This window comes from Pundamilia nyererei, unplaced genomic scaffold (genome assembly GCF_000239375.1).
Source record: "Pundamilia nyererei isolate P.nyererei 1_Seehausen unplaced genomic scaffold, PunNye1.0 scaffold00023, whole genome shotgun sequence".
Lineage (NCBI taxonomy): Eukaryota > Metazoa > Chordata > Actinopteri > Cichliformes > Cichlidae > Pundamilia > Pundamilia nyererei.
In genome coordinates, this window is record NW_005187424.1 from 1,526,184 (window position 1) to 1,551,327 (window position 25,144).

At 40.8% G+C, this 25,144-nt stretch overlaps 1 protein-coding gene across 1 annotated transcript in view; it reads left to right on the top strand.

The window, feature by feature from the left end:
* Positions 1–2,077: 2,077 nt before the first annotated feature.
* Positions 2,078–25,144, top strand: part of oca2 (oculocutaneous albinism II) — a 53,641-nt gene continuing 30,574 nt past the window's right edge. Inside the window, exons 1-14 of the mRNA XM_005727140.1 lie at positions 2,078–2,135; positions 5,976–6,215; positions 9,292–9,393; positions 11,413–11,610; positions 11,838–11,895; positions 12,426–12,498; positions 12,711–12,868; positions 12,957–13,039; positions 14,524–14,677; positions 18,881–18,952; positions 19,508–19,573; positions 20,036–20,092; positions 21,918–22,042; positions 22,247–22,385. Of these exons, the coding sequence (XP_005727197.1) occupies positions 5,986–6,215; positions 9,292–9,393; positions 11,413–11,610; positions 11,838–11,895; positions 12,426–12,498; positions 12,711–12,868; positions 12,957–13,039; positions 14,524–14,677; positions 18,881–18,952; positions 19,508–19,573; positions 20,036–20,092; positions 21,918–22,042; positions 22,247–22,385 (1,515 nt within the window). The 5' untranslated portion in view covers positions 2,078–2,135; positions 5,976–5,985. The remainder of the gene's footprint in view (positions 2,136–5,975; positions 6,216–9,291; positions 9,394–11,412; positions 11,611–11,837; positions 11,896–12,425; positions 12,499–12,710; positions 12,869–12,956; positions 13,040–14,523; positions 14,678–18,880; positions 18,953–19,507; positions 19,574–20,035; positions 20,093–21,917; positions 22,043–22,246; positions 22,386–25,144) is intronic.

The following is a 25,144-nucleotide window of genomic DNA, read 5'->3' on the forward strand; positions in this document are numbered from 1 at the left end:
CTTCACATTCGGTTCAGAGGCATGCACTGTTTTTACTCTTCTTGTATTCTGTAGATCAAGAGGATCATGTGCCACCAACTCAGAAACCTTCTCTCGCTCAGCAGACAGCTAACAAGCATTCAGATCAAGGCACTGAGTGAACAGGCAGATTTATCCCAGCTGAACATCTCTGAACGCCTGCTGCTCAGCCGGGCTCATGGACATGAGTGTGTAACTAAAGCGAGTTCACATTAACTTCTGCTTTGTGTGAGCCTGCATCACATGACTCCGTTGTCATGACCAGTCAGCATCCAGCACTCAGTCCTGATGAGATGAACACAAAGCAGCGAAAAGCTCCTTCACTCTGACGCCGCGGTGACGCCGGTTAAACCTCCGTCAGACTCCCAGTTTACTCTCCTCTCTGTCGTTCATGTGATTTCTCTGTTCTCACTACGACATCTCACATCAGCCCACAAGACCAGAGCGTAGCCGCCTCCCCGGGACATCTTCTTTGTCAAGCTTTATCCTCACAGGCAGCCCCGAGTCCAGACCAGGTGACTCAGACCGCTCAATGGGAGACGCTGTCTTCAGACTTCTGAGAATTAACTCTTTAAGGTCATTTTTGGGGACTTATGAGAAATATATTTGTATCGCTGTTTGTGTTCAGTTCACTGAACAGATCATTTTTATAGGCTGGAGGTTTTAGTGGTGGGAGTTTCTAATTACTTAGGTCCTGTTAGTCTGGTTCACTAGCTTTTACTCATGGATGGCAGGATGTTAAAATCCTAATCTGCTCAGCTGTGTTGGGTCAAATGCAAATATATTAAGAGATTAAATTAAAGATACAGTCCCTGGTTTTGTTGAAGCGTTCTGCAAATCCTTGAATTTTAAAAAGCCTCAGTTGTTTTTAAAATTCAATTTTCTTTATTTAAATAAAGAGAAAAAATGTAGAAAAACAAGGTCACAAAACAAAGAGATGAAATTTAAAAAAAATAGTTTTTAAATTTCATCCTTGTTGATCCTTCTGCCCAGTCCTGACCTTAGATGCTGTTTAGTACAATGAAAAAAAAAAAAAAAAAAGCTTTAGATGCATCAACAGTTTTATTGTGAATCTTTTTTTCTCTCTTTTGTCTTTTTAAATTCTGCGTTTTCATTTAAATTGATTAAAGTTCCCATTTTTAAAATATAAAAACCCCTGACTTCTAACAAAAGGAATGTTAGTAACTTTTTGTGTCAGCAACCATTTTCAATGATATTTAATTAATCAGTTTTTCTTTCTCCACTTTCACAAACAGTTCAAATCATTTTCTCTCTTTTGTTAAGAAAAATAATAATAATTTTAAAAAAGCCATTTTCTCTCATTTTTTAGTCATAAACATCCACCATAGAAGCCGCAGCGCCACAATTTTTGAGATTTTTTTTTCCTTTGGGTGATGAGATGTAAATGACGTTAACAAAGAACATGACGTTTTTGAAACTAGAATTATGGGTTTTGTCCGAATCCTGTCCGTCTCTGACCTCGCTGACCCCTCCTCACCTTAAATCTGTGGCTTTGAGGCTCCCTGCTGTGATGAGTTAGACCCAGTGCTTTCCACATGACAGCCCCCCCCCATCCCAGAAAAAAAAAAGAAAAACTGCAAATATTCTGATAATTTATCACACAAAAACAGCATTAACATTAAAACATCTATATGCACATTTCAAGTTCTGTTTAGAGCAGGGGCGGATGTGCTTTCGGGGCGGATGTGAAGCAGGGGGGTGGGAGCGGTTTGGTTGTAAGAAAAAAAAAAAAAACTGGAGTAAGAGCGACTGAATGGGAAAGCTTTCTGTTAAGAACCTCCACCCTCCTCAGCGCCTCTAGAGCCTGCGCCTCAGGAACATCTCCCTCCTTTCTGGGAGAGCACCCGAGAGGACACGAAACACCTCAGCCTCTCTAGCCTTCCATCACGTCTTTGTGCTCAAATAACATCGAAAAGAACGAGCCCCAGCAGATGTGAGACCATCACTCTTTACCTTTTGTCGGATTATCAGTTTGAATGAGTTCCGCTTTCTTTGGCTCAACATCAGCATCAACTGAGCACTGCCATCCTCCTCATCATCATCATCATCCTGTTTGTCTTAGTCCTCGTCCTCGTTCTCTGTCTTCATTCATCAAGGTGAGGTTGACATTTTTCACCTGTTTCCTGACAAAATAAAAGCTTGAATTTAAAGCCTGGATGTGCCTCTGTTACACTACAGTGTTGGCCTTTGTTTCAGGGCTTTAAGCCTCATGCCCTAATTCTGCTCTATAAGTAGTGCTGTAGCTTTGTAAAAATCCCCTCAGTCATTCCACTGATTTCTAAATGATGTCTGCTCAATGGATGAAACGTGCTCTTTTATATTTCACAGCTTAGACATTACCTAATACTACAACTGAAAGAAACCACTAGTAACAAACATCCGAGTCAGAGAACCGTGCCGTTACGGCTTCCGGTCCTGCTCAATTTCTAATTGCTGTGAACGAGGGTGGAGAATTTAAGAAAGCAGTTTGTGTTTGCTTTTACATGCAGCCTGCAGGCAAGATGTCACACAGAAGTCTCTTTCTCCTCTCCGAGGCACATCACAAGCATGGGACAAGCAGAACAAATGTAATATGAGGCATAGGAAATGCATCGGAACAATAAGTGGTCCAAGTTTGAACTTTAACGCTGAAACAAATGACTGAACACGAAAAGGCTGAGCCACCTCTTTGATGGAAACATTAAAACTAAGAGGAAATCTGATGTGAGCATCATGAATATTATTTATTCATGTGTAGATGGGAGCATCCATGAGAAACTGGCATCTAGAATGTGTTCATTGACAGCTTTTCCCTTTTATGTCTGTATTAAGTGGGTGAGGGAAGTATATATAACAGCGACAGATGAAGACAGGTTAAAGAAATGTACAATAAATGGCAGTAATTCTGGTTCTACCCGGAAGAAAGAATTTTCCTGGCTGGATTTCTATCTTCTTTTTTTAAAAAAAAAAACAAAAACATTATTATTCCACAAAGAAAATTCCTATAAATGTTAGGTCTGAATCCGGACACTGCTGGAGACAATGTAAACATGTGATGGAGGTCAGCTGACCACCATCACATGTTTTGAAATTTTCCAGCAATCTTATTGGTTAGAGCTGGTAACATAGTTTCAAGTCATACCAGGGTTTGATACTCACTGTAGTTTTGATTCATATTTTAGTAATCTATCAACTGATTTAAACAGTCAACCCAAATATCTTGAATGGCCAAATTACTGATTAAAAATTCCACTCTCGCCCCTGTGGGCAGTCATTTCCCTTCAAGCTCGGGTCCTCTACCAGAGGCCATGAGGGTCCTGCACAGTATCTTAGCTGTTCCTAGGACTGCACTCTTCTGGACAGAGATCTTGGCTTGGATGTTGTTCCCGGGATGTGCTGGAGCTACTCTGCTAGCTTGGGAGTCACTGTACCAACTGCTCCGATTAACACTGGGACCACTGTTACCTTCACCCTCCACTTCTTCTCGAGCTCTTCTCTGAGCCCTTGGTACATCTCAAGTTTCTTGTGTTCCTTCTTCATGATGTTGCTGTTATTCGCTATCGCTACGGCCATCTTCCTCTGCTTGTCCACAGGATCTTAGCTCAGTCATTCTCGACCACCATAAGGGGTGTCTCCCATTTGACCTCAGGATTTCCAGGCCATTTTCAGCACAAATGTATCTGTATACTATATCGGCCACTTGGTTATGGCGTTCCATGTATGCCTTGCCTGCTAGCATCTTGCACCCTGCTGTTATGTGCTGGATTGTCTCAGGGGCATCTTTACACAGCCTGCACTTGGGGTCCTGCCTGTTGTGGCAGACCCCACTCTCTATGGATCTTGCGCTCAGAGCTTGTTCCTGTGCTGCCATGATTATTGCCTCTGTGCTTTCTTTCAGTCCAGCTTTGTCCAGCCACTGGTAGGATTTCTGGATGTCAGCCACATCCCTTATCTGCTGGTGGTACATAACATGCAAGGGCCTGTCTTTCCTCTTCCTCCTCTTTCTTGGGTTTCTGCTGCCTGAGGTATTCACTGAGCACGTGGTCGGTTGGGGCTATCTTCCTAATGTATTTGTGAAAGTTTGTTTTCTCAACCTGGACCATGGTTCTGACACTCACCAGTCCTTGGTCTCTTTTATTTCGCTTAGCATACAGTCTCAGGGTGCTGGAGCTTCCTCGTCTTGATATCAGTGGCTTCTGTCTTCTCCTTTGGCCATCTTATTATCCCAGCAGTGTACCTGGTCACTGCCAGGGCATAGGTGCATAGGTTTCCCATTCACCTCAGGACTTGCCTGACCATCTGTAGGTATTTAGTAGTTGTGGCTTTCCTAATGGCATCTTCATGGCTCCTGTTTGCCTGTGGGGTTCCTAGGTACTTGTACCTGTCCTCAACTTTTGCCTTCTGGTAGTGCAATCCCCTCTGTTCTGACTACCTTCCCTCTCTTTGTTACCATCCGACTGCACTTCTCTAGTCCAAATTTAGAATGAGGAAAAATTGTTACAGGAATGTGAAAATTCATGTAACAATTTCCCTCATTCTAAGTTGTAAAATAAAGGAATGTTCAGAAGAACACCCACAATCAAAAATAATAAAAATGTCGCAGAGATGCACAGACTCCTTTGGCTTTTCCCCCTGAAAAACAAACAACTTAAATGAATATTGAGTTCTGTTATAGAAATATTTGTTGATTCTATGATGCAACTGGTCAATGCAGATCAGTATGAAATAGTGTTTGGGTGGCAGGACTGTGATGTAGTCTTTCCTTGAAAGTGGTGTTATAGCAGGAAAAGTCACATGTGACTTCCTGTAGACTTTGATGTGAGAAATTATCTCCTTAAACTCATGAAGCCTTTGTACGGATGAAGACCGTGTCTGCTGTGTTGTTCTATCATGAAAACCACTGAATGTCCATCATAGAGAATATCAGACTCTGGCATGAAGCAGTTATGAGGATCTCTGCTGGTCCCTTTCACTCACAGAGGAAACTCAGCAATGGAAATGTAATCTTCTGGGTCTGCAAAGCTGCGATGTAATACTTCGTCACATGAATGCAAAGTATAATTTAGAGATTTAACCACAATCACTGCTGGGATTTTATAGCTGCTGTTCAACAACAAAAGCATGGATCACATCACCACTTCTTCATTAAATCAGTGATGACACCAGTGTATTCTCTCTTCACTCTTTAAAACCTTTAAGCACTTTTAGCTCATCGTTTCCTTCAGAAAGTGCATTCTGGGTAAAAATTCAAAGGAGCATATCAACACGTGGGATCGGTGGCTGCTCAGCACGAGTTATTGTGCTGCTTTAATATTGCTTTAAAATTGAGGAGCAATGCTGGTGTTCATGGCCTTCATTATGTTTGGACACATCCCAATTTTAGGCCCTAAAAACATTTTTCAAAGTCCTTGAAGGGCCTGGATCACCACTTATTGTTTCACTGCACTATTTCTAATGTCCAGGAGGGGGCGACTCCTCTGGTTGCAAGAAGAATTAGTCGTCAGTATGCACCCCTCATATCCCCAGAGCACAGTAAACTCTTTCTTGCTGCGTTTATGGTCTCAGTCACAGGTTCCAAACCTTACTGAATAAAACATGGTGTTGATTTTGTGAAATTATGGCCCCATTAGAGCTAAAAATGCACATAAAGCAGGGGATACCTTAGGATTGGCCTAACTTAAGACTGACACTGCATTTTTTACAGTTTCACTGTTGGACAGACTCCACGGTTTTGACACCTGGTTTTAAAAAGCTAAGAAGGCAACAGTGAAAACTCTCTGCTCCAAAAACATCAATGCTGTATCATTATATGTCAATAAACAAAAAGAAGTGCTGTGAGACACCATGAGGAGTTCCTCTTTTATATACACAGTCTGTGAGTGAACAGCAATCGGTGACTTTTTTGTGTAAGTCACAGCATCTTAAAGAAGGATAAAGCCACTGTTTTCCCCCTGCAGCAGTCTCACCATGTATCTGGAGAACAAAACCAGCCTGGAGATTGAAATGTCTCAGACGGCATCCCAAGGCCACCAGGGCAGGAGCAGCCTCAGGTCACCGAAGGCGGTGGCAGGGAACTTCGGGGAACTATGTCTGCTGGAGGGCATCTCGGAGAGGCTAGACACCCAGAAGCTGCAGCAGTCTGCAGGACAATGCGTCATCCACACCGAGGGCTTCGTCCCCATTCGACAAGAGGACGGGTAACTACTGTGTTCTCATGATAATTCATGAATTACATCCACCATTGGAGGGGAAAGATACTGTAGGGCAGGGATGGGCAACTCCAGGTATCAAGGGCCGGTGTCTTGCAGGTTTTTAGAGCTCACCCTGGGTCAACACACCTGAATCAAATGATCAGTTCATTATCAGGCAGCTGGAGAACTTCAAGACATGTTGAGGAGGTAATTTAGCCATTTAAATCAGCTGTGTTGGATCAGGGACACATCTAAAACCTGCAGGACACTGGCTCTTGTGACCTGGAGTTCCCTACCTCTGCTGTAGGGGGTCTAGCTGGGGGTCCTTCCCTAGACTGAAGTTCTAGGTGAGAAAGAGGGAGTGAAAGAAAGCTGCTCAAGGCTTTTTGATTAAAGGTTAAGATAAGTTTTGGAACATGGAGCTTTACAGCACAGAATAATAAGGTATAATTCTACTTGGCCGCAGTTACGGTTCTTTGCAGAATGAATTTAATCCATTTAAATTTGTGTTCTCTCCAATAGTCTTCTGTTTACAACAAGCAAACAATCAAAAGCTGAAACAGGTTTTCAGTTAGAAAAACCAAAAAGATATTTTAGAACAAAAAACAAGAAAAAGACCAGGCGAAGGAAACAAACCAAGAATCCAAAACCAGGGAACATTGAACACACTGAGCACAAACAGAAGGTGACAAGGCCAAAAGGAAAGCCTGTACATGAGACAGGAAGCTTTTGAAACCAGTGAGATATGACCCTGCTTTCTCCCTCAGCTCAAGTGAGTGTTTTGGCATCTTTCAGCTTTCAGTTTTGGATGTGACACATCTTTACTTGGTTCATTCTCATTACTTTCATCAGCTGTTTCTCAGGTTAAGACTGTTTGTTGTGTTTTTAAGCAGAAGCCCTCATTCTCTCTTACTGGATTATCTGAAATAAACACATAACAAGAATTTAAACCACAAATGCAGAAACATATTACACATGCTTTGCTGGCCAAATCCTCTCATGGATGCATGAATATACATGTATAAGGCCTGATTTTCCTCGTGAGCCATGTCCATTCACATGGACAGAGACATACGTGTGTGTGTCGGTGGGTAGCTAAAATAGCCGGGGTGGGGTGGGGTTAATCTCAAACCTGTGGCTGTGGTGTTATTGGGATTAAAGTGAGGTATTTTTCTGCTTCATTAACCAAATTAAAGTTGTAAATGATAAAAAGTGGAACACGGGGCAGGCATGGTAACAGAAACCTAAAGACCAGAACATACAAATACTACACAAAGCAAAAGAACCAAAGCCAGAAATATTAACTACACTTTAGAATATTAAATAAACCAGAATCCAAAGAGTCAAAAAGTCCAAAACCACAACAACAATGGGTCAAAGACTCAGGACCATGACAGTAGGTGCTCAATAAAATAAGTGGTGCTCTCCAGCAGAGGGCAGCTTTCTCTCTGAGCGTGTTGAGGTTTGAACATCTGTCATGTGACAGATCGGGCCACATGACTTAATGGTTACGAAGCTAACTATAGTTAGCTATAGTTTTAGTATTAACAGACATAAGAAGACGATGGTGAGCTGAGCTATTTTTTATTAAATAAAGGACTAATAATAAAAAAACCCAGACAGACTTCTTTTTCCACTACACATACAAATACTACACATACACAAGGTTGTAGGACAACACTCAGGTAGAAACAATGAAGGAATTAGAGGAAATACAAAGATTTCCTGGAGGCAGGAAAATCAACTGACAAAATAAAACAGGAAAAAACAAAAGGGAGACTAAAACAAGGAAATATGACAGACAGTGGGAACATAAAGGGATGCTCATTTAGAGGACAAGTGTTCTGAATTCCTGAAAAATGTGCGCAGTGAAAAAAAAATGTGAAGAGGAACTGTTAACCTGCAAGCTTACTGATGTTTCACATCATAGATAATCCCCTATTTTGAAACATCGTATGACCAAAATTTACAGAAAATATTTAACTCAAGAGGAAAGTGTTTACAGAGGTCAGAGGTCAAAAAGTTATTTTCCCATAAACTTCTACAGGATCAAAATCTGCTCTCACCCCCTAGTGACCTTCTGATAGAATACAGGTTTAAGCCACTTCCAAAGAGAAGGTAAAACAATAGTTTAGACAAAGTTGAAAAAACAGACACTGTTTTTTTGGCTGTTGGTTGTAGGTGTTCCAAATAGACCAAGTCTAAACTGTTTTCAAGTACACCTATTTTTTGCTTAATATCCTTTAAATACTCCGCAGTGAAGGGAAATGTTTCTGCTAAGTCACATCTACTAGACAGGATCAGAGTGGGAATATGGAAAAAAGGGAGGTGAAAACATTTGTAGACATGCAGTAAATCTCTTTATGGATGTATAAAAGTATCAGAGGGATTAATAATGGGGCGGACTTGCCAGATGTAATCTTGTCCTTTATCCACTAAACTTGCCACATTCATTACTTCAAAACACCTTCACAAAACTGTCTGTGAGGAGTTCAATGATGCCCACTAACTCAATAACAACAAATACAGGAGGTATATTTTATAACTGGAGAATTCTCTCTCAGTACAATAGAAATTTAATAGAAATGTCACAAAAAAGACGCCCGACTTCTTGAGCCTTATAATAATACAGTAATCAATGCCCATTACATTGTAAAAAAAATATTGTTATATAAAAGAAAAGAACTTGATTCTGTCACAGACTGGTTTAATCACCTAAAACTTTTGGCAAGCAAAGGTTAAAATACCTGAAGATTAGAGGATTAGCTGTGGGGGACTTTACATTTTCAAAGGTTTACGTCAGTTTGGACACATTATAACAGCCGTCACCTCATAGGTTCCCTGAAACAGTGGATTACAGGTTTTTTTAAAAACTTGACCACTGATGCTGCACTTTCAGCATGTGATAATATGATAGATGAAAACAAATATAGTGTGTATGCGTGGCTGTTGATTATAAGAGGTTACTGGATGCAGCAGCAGGGTGATAAAGCCTTTCAATGGATCATATTTCAGAAACACTTTGTTTGGTTACTTTCTAACCCCTTTTTAAAAAACTAATTGTATTATGTTGCATTTGTAGTTTCAGGAAAAATTTCAGTGCTGTCAACATCCTCAGAGGAAAAACTAACTCAGCCAACCTCACAGAGAGGTCGCCTCTGCTGCGATTCTCTCAAGATGACAGGTGAGTCTTTCCTCAGGCTCTTCATGGGCATATTGCTCTAAACCCTAAGATGCTCAAAATGAAACAAAAATAATAATTACACGTGGGATTAGGTAAAAAAGATAAATAATCAGTTTATTTAGTTGATTCTTATAAAACCTCCACCGTATTTAGCTACTTAGCAATTGTTAGCAAGCAGTTCTTAGCTGTTACAGTGCATGAGGCATAAACTGGATAAAAGTTTATAACAAAACAGGGTCATCCTAATTGTGGAGTCTCGCTGTGTGAGTCCTAGCTGCTGCCAGGCTTTTATTTTAAGCCAGAAGTGATGATATTTGGACAAACAGGCACAGTTCAGTTCAGCTGTCATGTAGAATGAAACTATTTTTAAAGGAATTTTAAGATGGGAGTGTGCGGGCACTGGCTCAGCTTTGGAGCCAGCCTCTAGTGGACAGAACTGGAACTGCAGGTTGTTGGGCTTCATTGACTTTTTAGGTTGATGCTTCATAGTTTATGTACACACACACACACACACACACACACACACACACACACACACACGCAGACGCAGACGCATACAAACATGCAGTGTGAAGCCAGCATTTTCATTTGAGCTTTAAAAAAGTGCAAATTTACTCTGCTAGTTTTGAGCTTGGGTTATCAGTCAGCATCAGAGTGAAGACAATATGATCAGAGTTACTTATGCAGTATTTCTAAGGAGGCTTCTCAGACAACATACAACCAGCCAGCAACTTAATGTATTAGAAATTTCAAGTTTTATGCTACATTGACATGCTCAGTATTTTTAATACTGCAAAAGTTAATATATATTTTTAATACTGAGCAGCTAATTGAGATATTAGAACCTCACTTATAATAATTTTGTTCCATCTACTACTGACCTGTACAACGGTCATATCAGAATCTATCATTTGTGACACTGCTTTCTACAAACAGTTACACAGATGTGGACATGCAGCCCATTTTGTGACAGATGATGTCAGCCAGGAGTCACGATTAACTTTTGCAGATGATATTGTGATCTGTAGTGAGAAAAGGAAGCAGCTGGAAGAGAGCCTGTAGAGGTGGATACTTTGGTGAGAAGAGGATTAAAGTCAGTAGAAGCAAGACAGAATATATGTGTGTGAATGCGAGGGAGACAGGTGTAACAGGAGGGAGGAAGAGAGGAAGACCACAGAGAAGATTAATGGATGTAGTGATGGAGGACATGCAGTGGAGGATGCTGGAATACGGTGAGGTGGAGGCAGATGATCTGCTGTAGCTTCAAGAAAAATAAGCTTTAGTAATCAAAAAACACACTTAAATGACTAATAAGTTTTAAAAAAAATTTATAAACATGTTTTTTGTAATGTCTTATTATATGTTATCTGGAAATTGTCATTGTTAAACTCCAAGGTTTTTACAGAAGCAGTTTTATAATCGGGAATATTTTTCCTTAAAAGGGGACTGTGTGTGTGTGCGTGTGTGTGAGTGAATGTGCATTCATATCATTGTGGGGACCAAAAATTGGAAGTTTCCTATACTTGTGGGGACCAACAAGTGGGGGGACCAAAATCCCGGTCCCGACGAGTTTGAAGGCATTTTTGACACTCAGAATGTCGTTTTAATGACAAGTTACAATTGGGTTATTGTTAGGTTTAGGGTTAGGCATTCATTTTTAATTGCTAGGGTTAAGGCTAAGGGGCTAGGGAAAGCATTATGTCCCCACAAGATATGAATACCCAATATGTGTGTGTGTGTGTGTGTGTGTGTGTGTGTGTGTGTGTGTGTCTTTAATGCCTCATGTTAGGCACAAATACAATGGAACATTAGTGGTTGTATTAAATGAAATGACTCATCCTACAAGTGTGTTGTACTGCCCTTCTTACAGGGTTGTACAACAGACTTATGGGATGATGGAAGAAACATTTTTTAATTTTAGACCTCTGCGATCTGCAGCTGCTGAGTGTTGTGTTTATTTTTTTATATTGAGGTGTAGTGATTGATGAGGGGCTGAGACTGTGATTATTCATTTTCCAGCATAACCTACATGACCCTACATGACCCCAGCTTTGTTGGAGGGGAGGAGCCCTGGAACAACGGCTCCCTGGATGTGGAGAGGCGGTACCGGCTGGGCAGCGAGGTCACGAGCCTGTCGCTATCGCACTCCAGCTCCTCGGAGAAGTACGACCCTCTGGACAACCTCAACCTCAGCTTCAGGTTCACAAGCAATGTGAAGTGAGTCCCAACTTCTTTTTGATCCCTCAGGGTGATGCCATTATTCCTCAGAGAAACAGATAAAAGTGCTTAAGGAAAAGTAGGGCCAGTGGAAAAAGATAATCATTATCATGTTACAGATTAATCTTGAAACCGTTTTATGGGGCCTGAGCCTCTTGGTTTAAAACCAATAGTATCACACCAAGCTCATTCAATTTTACTCACTATCCACTTTTTGGTCTTTCCAGATGCTGCTTCAAAGTCTCCAAAACTGCCACCATCTTTGCATTTGTTGTTCTCTGCAGTGTAAGTATATATGTCCCCGTAGAACAGACACCACCGCATAATAAAATGGAAAGTATAACATGGTAAAAACCTAATTACTACAAAAAAAGCTGTTTGGTATTACTGAAATCACTGAAAGTTAATGATAGCTGGTCAGCTGCTTTCCTCTGTTTTTTAATACTAACCTTAGATAATCACCTCTTGGTCTGTTTACTCTTCACTGGATTAAATCAAATAAAACACCACATTTTAGACCATTTTCATAAAAACTGCATTCACTGAATCTGTGTAGTGCATCTTTGTGGTGGTAGGGTGTGGCTCAGCTATAGGAGGGAGAGGTGTGGCAGGATGACTGGCTGGTAGTGGATGCAGGGGGGAAGCGGAGCTGTCTGCAGAGACAGTGCAGCTCCGGCCATGCAGAGCATCAGAGCTGTTTTCAGTTGTAAACACTGTAAATACAGCACAGTGTGTCGTCACTAAAATTACCTGCTATGATCCTGTTTAAAATATGTTCTTTATAAAATATATCGATGACTTTATTCTGGTTCCAGCTGTTCTTCAGCATGTATCCTGATCGAGACAACCCCTGGAGGATGCTGGCAGTCTCTCCCACAGAGAGTTTCTGTATCCTTTCCAGTGACTTACCGTAGACATGCCCTACTAGTTCTGAGATCACAGCAAAGAGGAGAGGGCTAGAAAATGAAGCAGGGTTGTTTTACATCGAGTATGAGCCATGCTAACACACTCTAGGTGTGGATTTAATGCCCCCGTTCATTTCAAATACACAAAACATTCAGTGTGTCTGGATTTTTCTCTTGACCGCCCACGTCTCACAGCAATGAATGTGACTGATTTTCGGGACAATGCTTTACTGAAGCTACAGGTGGCCGGGCCTTTTGCAGGGGGCATGATAGATTTGACCACTCAGGAGTACATCCTCATTCAGGTAGAGCAGACTGAGCAGCCAGGACAGCGGCGGAGGAGGACTCAGCAGGTGAGAGCAGCCTCGAGCTCCATCTTCCTCGCAGTATTATTACACTAATGAGATTCTGCCTCGTTTATATTGTGCTGTTTGTAAACAGGTGACTCATAATTGGACCATCCCTCTACATGCAGAAAGAAGCGACCAGATAGTGGAAACAAAAACCTTTGAGATGCTCAACAGGTACTCAGAATACTGTGACAGTATATTGATATGACCGCCTCGGTTTTAATGGTCACATGGGCCTAAAAGTAGTTCTGGTTATCACTGGGGTTGTTTATGTGATATACAAAAACAACAAAACCAATAATAATTTTAAAGCTAACCTTTCTGACTTTCAAAGCAGTGTAGTTTGCAAGCTTTCTACCACCTTTACTGTCATATTTCTGACTCCTTGTGTGTGCATTTATCATTTAGAGTGTGTAACATTTATCCCAGTTAGAAGCCACTGGTGTCAGAGACATGCACAATATATCCAGCGAGCAATTCTGGACTGTGCTGGTTCAAGAGAGCAACTCTTTACTCTCTGTTCTGGTTTTTTTTAAAGTCACTTTCTTTGACTTTTTTTTTTTTTTTTTTTGCTTGATAAGCCTGGACATGTTTTCGACTTGATCTACGTTCCTTTGGTCAGGAGCTCTGCAGATACAAATGGCTGAGATGAGTTTCTGGGAGAGTTTGAAGTAGAACTGCTGCTCCTTCACTTTAAAAGGAGCCAGCTTGAGCATCTGATTAGATCCCTCCTGGGTGTCTGAGCTCTGAGGCTTCTGGGGCTCAAACACTGAACAAATCTCTGTAGGATGGCCTTCTTTCATCTTATCAATATCACTGAAATTACAAACATCCTGTCTCAGAGGGATGCTGAAAAAGTATTTCGCGCAGTTGTTACCTCTATGCTGGACTGATGTAATTCTTTATTATCAGCTTTAAGAAGCTCCTTGTGGTTCCTACAGTTTCTAAAAATAGAAATGGAGGCAGAGCCTAGAGGTTTCAGGCCCTTCTTTGGAACCCAGCTTGGATTCAGGAGACAGACATCCTCTCTTCTTTAAGATTAGGCTTAAAACTTTCCTTTTTGAGAAAGGTCATATATTTATGGCTGAACCATCCCTTAGTTTTGCTGCAATAGGCTCAGGCTGGTGGGAGACTTCCCATGATGCACTGAGACCTTTTTCACTGCTGCGCCTTGTCGTCATTGACTTCTCTCTTCTGCAGCTCGAGTTTTGTGCTGTTTGTGGTCCCTCTTTTCCTCTTCTATTCCCCCTCACTCCCCCCAGTTATGGCAGATGGCTGCACCTCTCTGGGCCTGGTTCTGCTGGAGGTCTCTTCCTGTTGAAAGGGAATTCTGCATAGCGTGTTGTCCTTTTGTCTCTTTATAAAGACTTTACTGAATGTGATGTACTATAATGATTGGTGTTGTGAATTAGTCCCACAGAAATAAATGTAAATGAAAAACAATTAATTGAATAAAATGTGTTTGATAGGTGGCATTGATTTTGAAAGCGCTATGATACCCACCGAAAAGGAGCAAATTAAACAATATAACTTGACTTAAGGTGTTTCTGGTGTTTTGTCTTTGCTGATAGATTTCTGACAGACGGTCGTAATTCCAGCAAAAGCAATGAAAGATGATCATTCCCACCATTCTTGTTGCCATTTCATTTCTTGCACAGTGATCCCATCGCCATCACAATTCAGGCGTTCCTGCAGGATAACGAGGTGGTGCCGCTATCCATGACCCACCAGCCGCTTTACGTCAGCGTGGAGACACAGGTGGCCATCGCTGGAATCATCCTAGCTGGGGTCTATGTTCTCATCATCTTTGAGGTAAATAGCCTGTGGTGCTCACGCTCTTCTACGGGTGATGAACGAGCTTGTTTTCGGTGTCTGTGGAAGAGTTTGAAATGTGAAACGCACAGTTCAGCGCGGCCCGCGAACAACAACGACACACTCACACAAGAACACTGGACCGCATGTGTGATATTATGCTACGAGCACAAAGTAAACAGAAGTATGCTCATTGAGTCAGAATGAGGACCGGGAAACTGAATCTCCAGAGCTGCGTTTAGTTCAGACATCATTTTTTAATCCGAGAATTAAAAACATTTCACTGTCAGAGAAAAAGAAGATTTATAAAAGATTTATAAAATTGATTATGGCTGAATTCCATTCAGCTGCTCCACTTTCAGGCTCCTGGTATTGTTCATGCTGGCTCACTGTCACACTCCTATGGCCTGCAGGGACACTTGAAATAGAGCAGAGCAATCGTTAACGGTATAAGCAGCACCTGTGCTTTTCCTACTCTGCCAAGTCATGGAAAAAAAAAGAGCCTCACCGGTATCTCATTGCCACACAGGTGTTTTTATTTCGCCTGATTAGACTTCTTCTGCCAGTGAGCATGTGCAGTCTGTGCCTCAGCGGCAGCGCCGCCCCACTTGTGTTAACTTTATTAGATTCGATGCACCTGTCAGAGCGGGACAATTGACTAAACTTTGCCCTCCTCAGTTAATGGTGCTGAAGTGTGTCTATGATTGCACATAGTACTGGACTGGGATCTGGCAACACTGAATGATGACCGCTCCCAACACAATTAAATCAGACAGATGACAGCAGCCAAACAGAAATGGGGAGCTATGTTATTAGTTTAAAAAAAAAAGCTACTTCTGTGTCATTACTATAAAATGACTGTGTTCCTCATATTATATGTTGTATTTTCCAATAAGAATTCACTTAACTAAAAGATGAGCTCTGTTGACATGGGTCTGTGGACACTACAGACTGTGCTGAACTTAAAGTCATTTATTGATTGATTGCAAAACAGAGCCCAATGAGGAAAACCTGATAACATACTGAGGAGAATCACTAGACCAAGGAGAACAGATGCTCTGACAAAGGGGGAGGCAGCAACTGTAAATTTACACACAGTATGGCAGTAGAGGAAGTGGAAACAGGTGGGGAGAACGAGAGACAGCTGAACTAAATCACAGAAGAGGAGACAAAAGCAAAGCACAAGGAACGCTGAAGCTCAAAATAAAGCAGGAAGTGAAATAAGCTCATAGAGCTCCCCCTAAAGGTCAAGGGCTATACTAAAACGTTGATGTTTTACAATGTTTATATCGCAGCATGCTAACATGCAACCTTTGACCTATGAGCTTTAAGCATTACATAATAAAGGCATATATATTTTATTATCTTTACCCATATGATTGGAATTGGCTGAAATCTTCAGCTGTTAAAACGTGACATTTTCAGATATCCAGTGTGTGATTTTGCAATATTTTGTAGTCATTGTGACATCAAAGGGCATTGGATTGAAAAAACAAAGTGGTGGTTTCTTGAATTTTTTTCCAAGGTTAACTTTGACCTTGGGTGCTAATAATGACGGTCAAATGCTCGTACTGAATTTCAAATTTGGTGTGACCTTGACCTGATTTTTGCCAAAATTAAATCAGCTCAAGCTGTTATTGATATCTACCATCACACAAAATTTGAGCAGGATATCTTGGAAACTGTAGACCATAGACTGCTAACAAACAAACAAACAGAACAGATTGCATGCTTCCCTCCTTCAGCGGGAGAGTGAACATTAGACTTGACACAGATGCATTAAACTCTAAAACAAGAGCGGATTAAATGCACTAAGTGGAAAAATACATAAAACAATACAAACACTTAGAAAACCAAGAGTATTTAGATAAACAAAACTCCCAAAACACTGTAAATTGACTCAAGACCTTGATATGATATGACCAGCAGTGCATCATGTCTTGTTTTGGTTGAGCTTTTTAACATCCACGCAAGCAAGTCTTTTTGCAACCAGAGCACTTGCCCCCTGCTGGACACTAAGAAGAATGCATGTTTCAGGCAGCAGTCAGATACTTTTCTGATCTGCATCATCAATGGATGATTAATATATGACTTATATAATCAGATGAGTATCAATCTCTGAAACCGCTATCACTTTGAGGAGGTTCTTGGTTTGTGGCTTTAGATATGAGTTTTACTTCCACTCAGCGTTTGCTTGTTTAAATCAGACGGACTCCTCTGTCTGAGAGCATGTGAACTCACTAAACTGTACCGACGGGGTCGCTGGGACATGAAAGTCAAGCGCAGGCCTTGAGAGATGACAGCGCAGTTTTACTCTGCACGCTCGCTCATGCGTCGCTTGTGTAACTGACAGATCCTCTCACAGAAGCTGTAATTCAAAGACAGAGGGATCGTCTCAGAAAGAGATGAGCATGCAGTGCACGAGCGCTCAGACATCAGGATGCTGTCAGGTCTCCATTTGCTAATGTCTCACTCCTCCACAGAGTTATGCTTTTAGTCTCTAGTCTGATAACTTGACGCAGCCTCCGAATGAGTGAGTGCATATGCAGTCTCTCACATTTAGGGTATTCTGAATGCTGAGCTCAAACAAAGGGATTTGTCAGTGTTGGTAATTGGGCACCAGTTTGTGATTTTTTTTTTTAAATGGGCATTTCAGTGAAATGTTCCAAAAGATCTGAAGTAAAGAACTGTGATGTAATTTTTATTTTGTCAGTTTTGAGACAGGCTGAGGCTGAAGAAAGTTTCGCTGCTTTTGTTCCACTTTACTCATTATTTAAGCAGAAGTATTAAGACAAATAGATTATAAATGTCTACAGAGCGTCTGAGCTATTATTCATTGTGAGTGACAAGACCCAGTTTAGTGCTGAGCAGTTCACAAAGGTCGGTAATGCATTAAAGACACTGCGACTGTGATGCTGTTGTTTTTAACTGACAGCAGAATCTTATTTTTACCAATAAAAATAGATTCAGATCTGTCAATAAAAACATGGTAACTAAAGGAAATAAAATAGACTAGAGAAAGCCTCTTACGCAGTGCAAGAAACACACAGAGTGGCATAAAATGTTGTAAAAATGTTAAGCACATTTAAATTCACATTAATTTATGCAATTAAAGCTTAAAAATCAAGAGTAATTCAGATGTCAAAATGTCTTTTTTGACTTTTAAAAACATTCGTTCATTTCTTTTTGTGCCTGGAGTCAAATGTTGATGGTTTTGCAACACGAATGCACTTTTACTGTGTCAGTAAAATATTTCTGATTTACTCTAAAAAAAAGCAGCGTTTTCATCGTTAAACAGTTTGCTTTCTATATTCACTACATACACAGTAGTTGTTCTACATAATAAATAATTCACACAAATGTTACTGTTAAATCCCAAAATAACAAGCGTCTCTCCTTTGAACACAACATGAAATGTTAAAGGATCATCTGTGCTCATCACGCACTCATTTTAAGATGCATTATATTTTTGCGTGTGTGGTGATGAGCGCCTCTGAATAGCACTGTGGACTTTGATAGTTCACCCAAGATGAAAATGACAGAACATTATAGATCTTATGGATCACGAGACTCTCTTGACTCCTCGTCCCAGTCGCTGCAGCTGTCATTCACGCAGGTGCTTTCTCTTATATATAATAGTCCTCAGAATAATATCAGTAATGCTAGCAGCAGAAAACCTCACAGAAGACCTCCTCTGTAACAATAAATCAAACAGAACACACAAGAATAACAGATGTAAATAATTATCAGTGTTTGCCTGCCTATTTGTGATTGTTTGGAGCGCTAATACTGTTTTCTGCCCTTTTCCCTCAAATAAACAATTAAAATGAAGAAGTATTTTATTTACCAACAAAACAGACTAATTTGTATTTAAAATGTCCTAAAAAAACAGTGTTTTTTTTCACATTAGGATTATTATTTTCATTAGTCAAAGCCACAGGAGGATGGTGATGCAGACGGACAAAAGAGCCAGGCACGTGACTCCTACTGTATAACAATAAACGTTTTCAAGAAATGCCTGCAGAATTTTTTTTTCAAACCATTCCTTCCTCCAGAGATGCCTCACAGATCAGTCGAGAGATGACTGAGACGGCATCAGAACGAACAGGAATGTTTCACTGCTTAAAAATATTTACAGAGTTAATGTGAAGGTGAGTGCTCGTTTGTTTAGTAGTGAGTGTGGTAAATGTTTTGTCCTTTCAGATTGTGCACCGCACCCTGGCTGCCATGCTGGGATCTTTGGCAGCCTTAGCTGCTCTGTCTATCATCGGGAATGTAAGTCTCTCTCGTTATTTGATTTTACTGATTTTTTAGGGATGCAGTGGTACATTCAGAACATATTATGAACGCTTTAACATATGATTCATGTATTTGAGTTATGGTTGAACAGTTATTCAGGCGTGTAAGCAAACTGGTTGTAAGTTTTGTGCCACACAATACAGACAAAACCGGTGGAAACTGCAGGATTAATTTCTGAAATGTCATGATTAATTTCAAAGTTTGTCATTCATTAACATCTATGTGTTTCCAAATTTAGTCACTGGCCCAAGTTTGAGAGTAGTGGACATTTTCACCTCAGCGGGACGCTTTGGGAACAGAGCAGTCATTCGTGGTCCTAGTTCCACCTGTGCTTTTGTCTGCTTCGGCAAATGAAGCAGGAACTGGGCCAGCGAGGAGTTATAGCAGCGTTCAGACACAGTCGTACCCAAAAGTTTAACGCTGTTAACGAGTCTGATCATCATTTATTAACCTTGTCCTTTTGTTTTTTCCCCTTCAGATCCAGAAATTCTTGATAAATCTATGTAATTACATTCTTTGTCTCGCCCACAGAGACCCAGCCTTGTTACAGTGGTGGAGTGGATCGACTATGAGACGCTGGCTCTTCTGTTTGGCATGGTGATTAACTCCTCACATGTTCACTGACTCAACAAATCTCAGAGCATTAAAAAAAGAGCTCTCTGACTCTCTCAACTTCACTCTGCGCCCTTTCTATCAGTCTTCTGAATGTCTGACAGCGAAATACATTTCTATGGAGGCGAGTGAAACGAACAACAAAGAAAATCCAGTCTCCATGGAAACAAACATGTCCTAAATATGTCAGTTTTGGTATAAAATTATGAAGAGGGAGTTTGAGACATTTCTGGAATCCATTTAAAAGCAGTTTGAAATCCTCGAGCTTACCTGTAAAAACATTTTTGAACTCATCGCGATGATAACAAGGAAGGTAATAAAGAGACAAGGGTATTAATGAACCCTAGAACTCAGGCACATATTTCATTCTGACCATCTCATCCAAGATAAATCTCACAGGGAGACATAATCTTACTTAAAGGAAAATTCTTCTTTTCAACAACACAGATGGTGCTGGTGGCCATTTTCTCAGAGACTGGCTTCTTCGATTACTGTGCAGTGAAGGTAAGTTGATTTATGATAATAATAATGATAATATTAATAATTGATGTTGATGAGAAAATTAGAAAAAGTCTGAATGAGAAAGCTTCTCTCTAAAGAGAAGATGGCAGCAGGGTTAAGGTTTGCAAAGCTGAATCTGAACAAACCTCACGACTTCTGGAACAATGTTCTTTGAACAGAGGAGACCAAAGTGGAGAAGTTTGTCCACAATGTGCAGCAGCATGTTTGGAGAAAACCAAACAGCGCATACCAACTGTCAGCACGGTGGTGGAGGGGTAATGATTTGGGCACCCTGCAGTCATTGAATTAATCGTGGACCTCTTTGTAAACCAAAGTATTCTAAAGTCAAATAAGAGGCCATCTCTGTACTACAGCTAAAGCTTGGCCCAAACCAAGTCATGAAACAGGACATTGATCTCAAGCACAGGAGCAAACGTACAACAGAATGGACCCCGATCTGAAAGAAATGAGCTTTGCATGAATATCCACAATCCTCAATGATCTGAAGCGATGCTGCAAAGAAAAACGGGCCAAAAGAGATTGATGAAGTCACATTTACCTCAGGTTATTGCTGCTGGTTCCACAAGCTGATGACAACTCTCTTTGTCACATGACTGTAAGTAAGAACACAAAGGCCCACATACAGCATCGAATTGATTTTAAATTTCTGTTTACTTTCAATCACGTGGGATCCTGTTCAACCTACTTAAATTTGGAAGGTGACAAGTTTTTGTCGATACAAAATATTTCTTGTTTTTTTTGCATAAGATAATTTTAGCACAAGATGATAACTTCTGATGAATGTCTTGTGTGCGCTAGATTAAAAAAAAATAACCTCAAGATATTTAAGGGGCTGTAGGATGCTGAGCGGAAGTGTATGAAATAAGCTGCCCGCTTGTGAGATGTCTCGACAGGCTTTGAGCTATTTCTGAAATTAGCAGCAACACACGACACGACTGTAGTTTTGATTTTGACTTATCCAATGTCACAAAGGTTCACAAAGGAGGACCTTTCCAACGTCAGACAACCTATCAAGTTTGCAAATCTATCTTTACATCCTGACCTAAAAATACAGTAACAGCAGTAAAGGCTGACAAGGATGACATTCGTTGTGTTTCGAGGTGAAGTTCAGAAAACGAAATCTTCAAAATAATCAGATTTTATGGGTTTTTTTCCGGGAAGAAGCGCTCTTTAACTGCAACTGTAAAAAAAAAAAAAAGCGCTACAGTTTCACAGTCCTATCTGTCCTCCATATGACAGAGGAATACACATTCTCAAATTATTCTCTTGCTCTACTATTGAAGATAACACATCCGTCTTCTCTTTTCAAAGAAGGTCAAAGTCTCCCATCAGAAAAACAGCAAACTTTTATACCGAATGTGCCCTGTACATGGTGAACGAGGACGAGCGCTTTTGTGCGTCAGGTACAGCGAGTCCTGGAAAACAGTGAGATCATGCAAGCATGTAAATTTTAAGTGCGACCTGGAGAAGAAGCAGCCACGCCAAATTCAAATGTATTCTCAGAGAAGAGCTCAGCAGCTCTCACACATCACACCGTTACCTTTGAAAGGTGGCCATCCTGACCTGGTGATGTAAGAGTGCTGTTTTAAAGTGGGAATCCATGTGCAGTTCTTTATGAATCTTAATGATATTATATCTTGTGCTACTATGGAAAGATTTACATATTTTTAGATTTTTTAAACACACCAAAGAACAGTCAGAACTGGTCCGAAGCTGTGCCGGATGTGTTTTCTGAGTCAGCTGTTTTGGCGGTGCCGATAATAAACAACCTAACCTCATCTCTCCATTATCTGTCTCCACTCGGCAGGCTTACCAGTTAGCCAGAGGAAGAGTGTGGCCCATGATCATCATCCTCTGTCTCATTGCTGCCATTTTATCTGCTTTTCTGGACAACGTGACCACTATGATGCTTTTTACTCCCGTCACCATAAGGTGCCTTTTTTTAAGTTCTCAGGTGGAATACATTTCACCCACACACACACACACACATACTGCTGTCCACTTGGTTTGAGTGTGGCTGTCCTGCACAAAAGGTTAAAGGATCAATACCAACATCCTTTTCATATTTCTCTATTTACCCCACCCTTTGTAATCTAATCATGACTAAAGGGTTTTTCTGTCTGTCTGATTTTGCAGGTTGTGTGAGGTGCTTAATCTAGACCCCAGACATGTCCTGATTGCAGAAGTAATCTTCACCAACATTGGAGGGGCCGCCACAGCTGTCGGAGATCCGCCCAATGTGATTATAGTATCAAATCAGGACCTGCGCAGAGAAGTAGGCACCTTCACAGCTCGAATATACAGTAATCATCTAGCAAAGCAAAGACATTACTGATGTGTACAACACTGACAGGTAGATTTACTTGTTAGTACTGGCTGAAAAAAGGATTGAGGCTAAACATCTTGCAGGTGTTTGGTAAAAGTTTACACGATGCATATCACACTGGCTTGTGAACTCCTAATTTCAAATCTCACATTTTGCGTTTTTGGCTTCTTAGAGCCTGAAGTAACCATACTTAGCTTAGCCTCCCTGTCGTGTTCGGATCAAATCTGACTTAAAACACTCAGAAATATTGTGTTTTACATCTGATTGCCTCAAGGCATCATGACATCCTCCACACTATGCACTTGAACATTGACGATCACCACAGGAAATGAATGAGAATCTACTCAACCTCCTCCATAAACTTAACGACCCCGTGAATGGCCCACTCAGTGACCAAATGAAAGACCCATTGAATGACCTACTGAATGACCCACTGAACTGAATTTGGGGGGGACCACAACTGGAGGGCTATGGGGTAGAAAGTTAAGTTATAAGCTCATGATTAAAAATGATGATTAATAATGGTTAAAAAATAATGACAAACCTTTTCTTTTATCATTATCAGTTTTTTAAAATTTTATTGAACAGCTGTTCTTTTTCCTTTATTTAAATCTGTTTTTCAAACCGGACCTTGTGAGGATTTCAGTCAGCAGGTAAAGTCTCTGCACGGAGGAGGAAAAGCGTCTGTGTTACAGCATGAACAGACTGAATACTGAGGTTTTATTAACAGGCTTTGAGAATGTTTGCTAAATTCAGTCATGATATTTAACTTGGTATTAGACTGTACAATAATTCAGTCTGAAGGGACAGAATTATTATTTTTTAATTGAACGTAACTTCGATCTACAGGAGATGATAATGAAAATAATATTTTTCAGTTGTGTACAGTTAGTGTTTCCTTAAAGGTTGCGTGTTTTTTAAGCCTTCATATTTCCTCATACAAACTGAGGAATTAACAGCCTGATGCTGCATTTCCAGCACGCACACGCATGTACACTGTACATATAGACTTTTTCCTGTCCTGTGAGCAAATGTAATCATCTGTGTTTGCAGGGTTGTACATCTGCAATCTTTGTTTAGCGCAATCTGTCCATGTATTTATACAGTCGTGAGTGGTGACCCTTGTTTACGTTGATGTGTAGGTGATGAATGGAGATGTAGTGGCAATGAATCCAATTTATATTTTTGCAGCAGCTATCATAAATCACAAGAATTAAAGATGTCAAGATGTCGGTGGGAAAAGAAGCTGCTACCTCCTCTTATTTCAGTGCAGCTGACCAGCGTTACAGGTTGATTTTATTTCTGTTCCTGGTCAAAGGTTTGCATTTACACATGTACAGTGTTTGTGTGAAAGTCCATACAGCCATTTTGCCTTATTTTCTTACATGTAATCATTTGCAGCAGCTGTGACAGCTGTGTAGCATAACACCTTCTATTCGTTCACCTTCCTGTGACGTTTGTAGCAGTATAAGCTTACAGTGTGTTGGTAAAGCCATCTACATGTGATGTGACCCCAGCTTTGGGGTTAGTCTCTGATTAAACCTGTGAGGAAGACTGCCACTCCTGATGCAATAATGTGTGAAACCATGTAACACCCAGCTTTTTTCCAGTGGTGGATGATGTGTTATAAAAGTGTTTTCAATCATCCCATCTCTGCTAATGTGTCAGGATATGCAGGATCTGCAGTCAACGGAAAACATTTTTAGTATCGGAAGCTTTCTGGTTTGCAGCCCTCTTTCAGTTTGAGTTCAACTAAATCATTTTAGTGGATAAAGTTCAGAATGAACAGCAGGATATCTGCTGGCTGCACCAGAAACTCCTCAAAAGTGGCTGTTACACTCTGCTTAGCCTCTGAGAGATCCACGGAGAGCCGGCTCCCTTCCTGTTAATCAAAATGAACCAGCAGTATTTGCAATGAGTCAGGCCTCAATGAATCAGAGTGCTTCTATTAAGTAGCCCACATTTTATTTTAGTTTTCAGAAATATAGCATATTGAATCGGTATTGATGATTGCTGTTTTTTGTTACAATGAAGCTGATTTTGCTAATGAAATGCCAGCATCCTGCTTACGTATCCTGATCGGTGTAGTGAGGTTTTATGACAGGATGTTAGGAGTGTGGTTAAAGCAAAGCAGAAACCTCCATGTGTGTGGAAGTAGCAGCCTGTAGTGATGGACACCTGCGCCATGTAGCTGTTGATAGAAAACTCTCTGCTCCTTCCTGTTTTGTGAATGTTGTAACGTGGCTTGTGGTTGGATTATGTCTCTCATACATACAGAAACACTATTTCCTACTACATTCCCTACTATAGCACATAACTACTTTCTCCTTCTGCTTCCTCTGGATGCTCCCTTTAGGGGTGGATCATTAGCCTCCATCTCATCCTAGCCCTCTGTCACACCAACCCTGCATGTCCTACTTCCTCCTTCATTCATAAATCTTCTCTGTAGTCTTCGTTTTACCGTGTCCCTCCTTTGCACATGTTACACCAGGGGTGGGCAATTCCAGGCCCCGAGGGCCAGTGTCCTGCAGGTTTTAGATCTCACCTTGGGTCGGCACACACTGGTTTGTTACCAGGCCTCTGGAGAACTTCAGGACATGTTGAGGAGCTAATTTAGCCATTTAAATCAGCTGTGTTGGATCAAGGACACATCTAAAACCTGCAGGGACACCGGCCCTCGAGGCCTGGAGTTGCCCACTCCTGTGTTA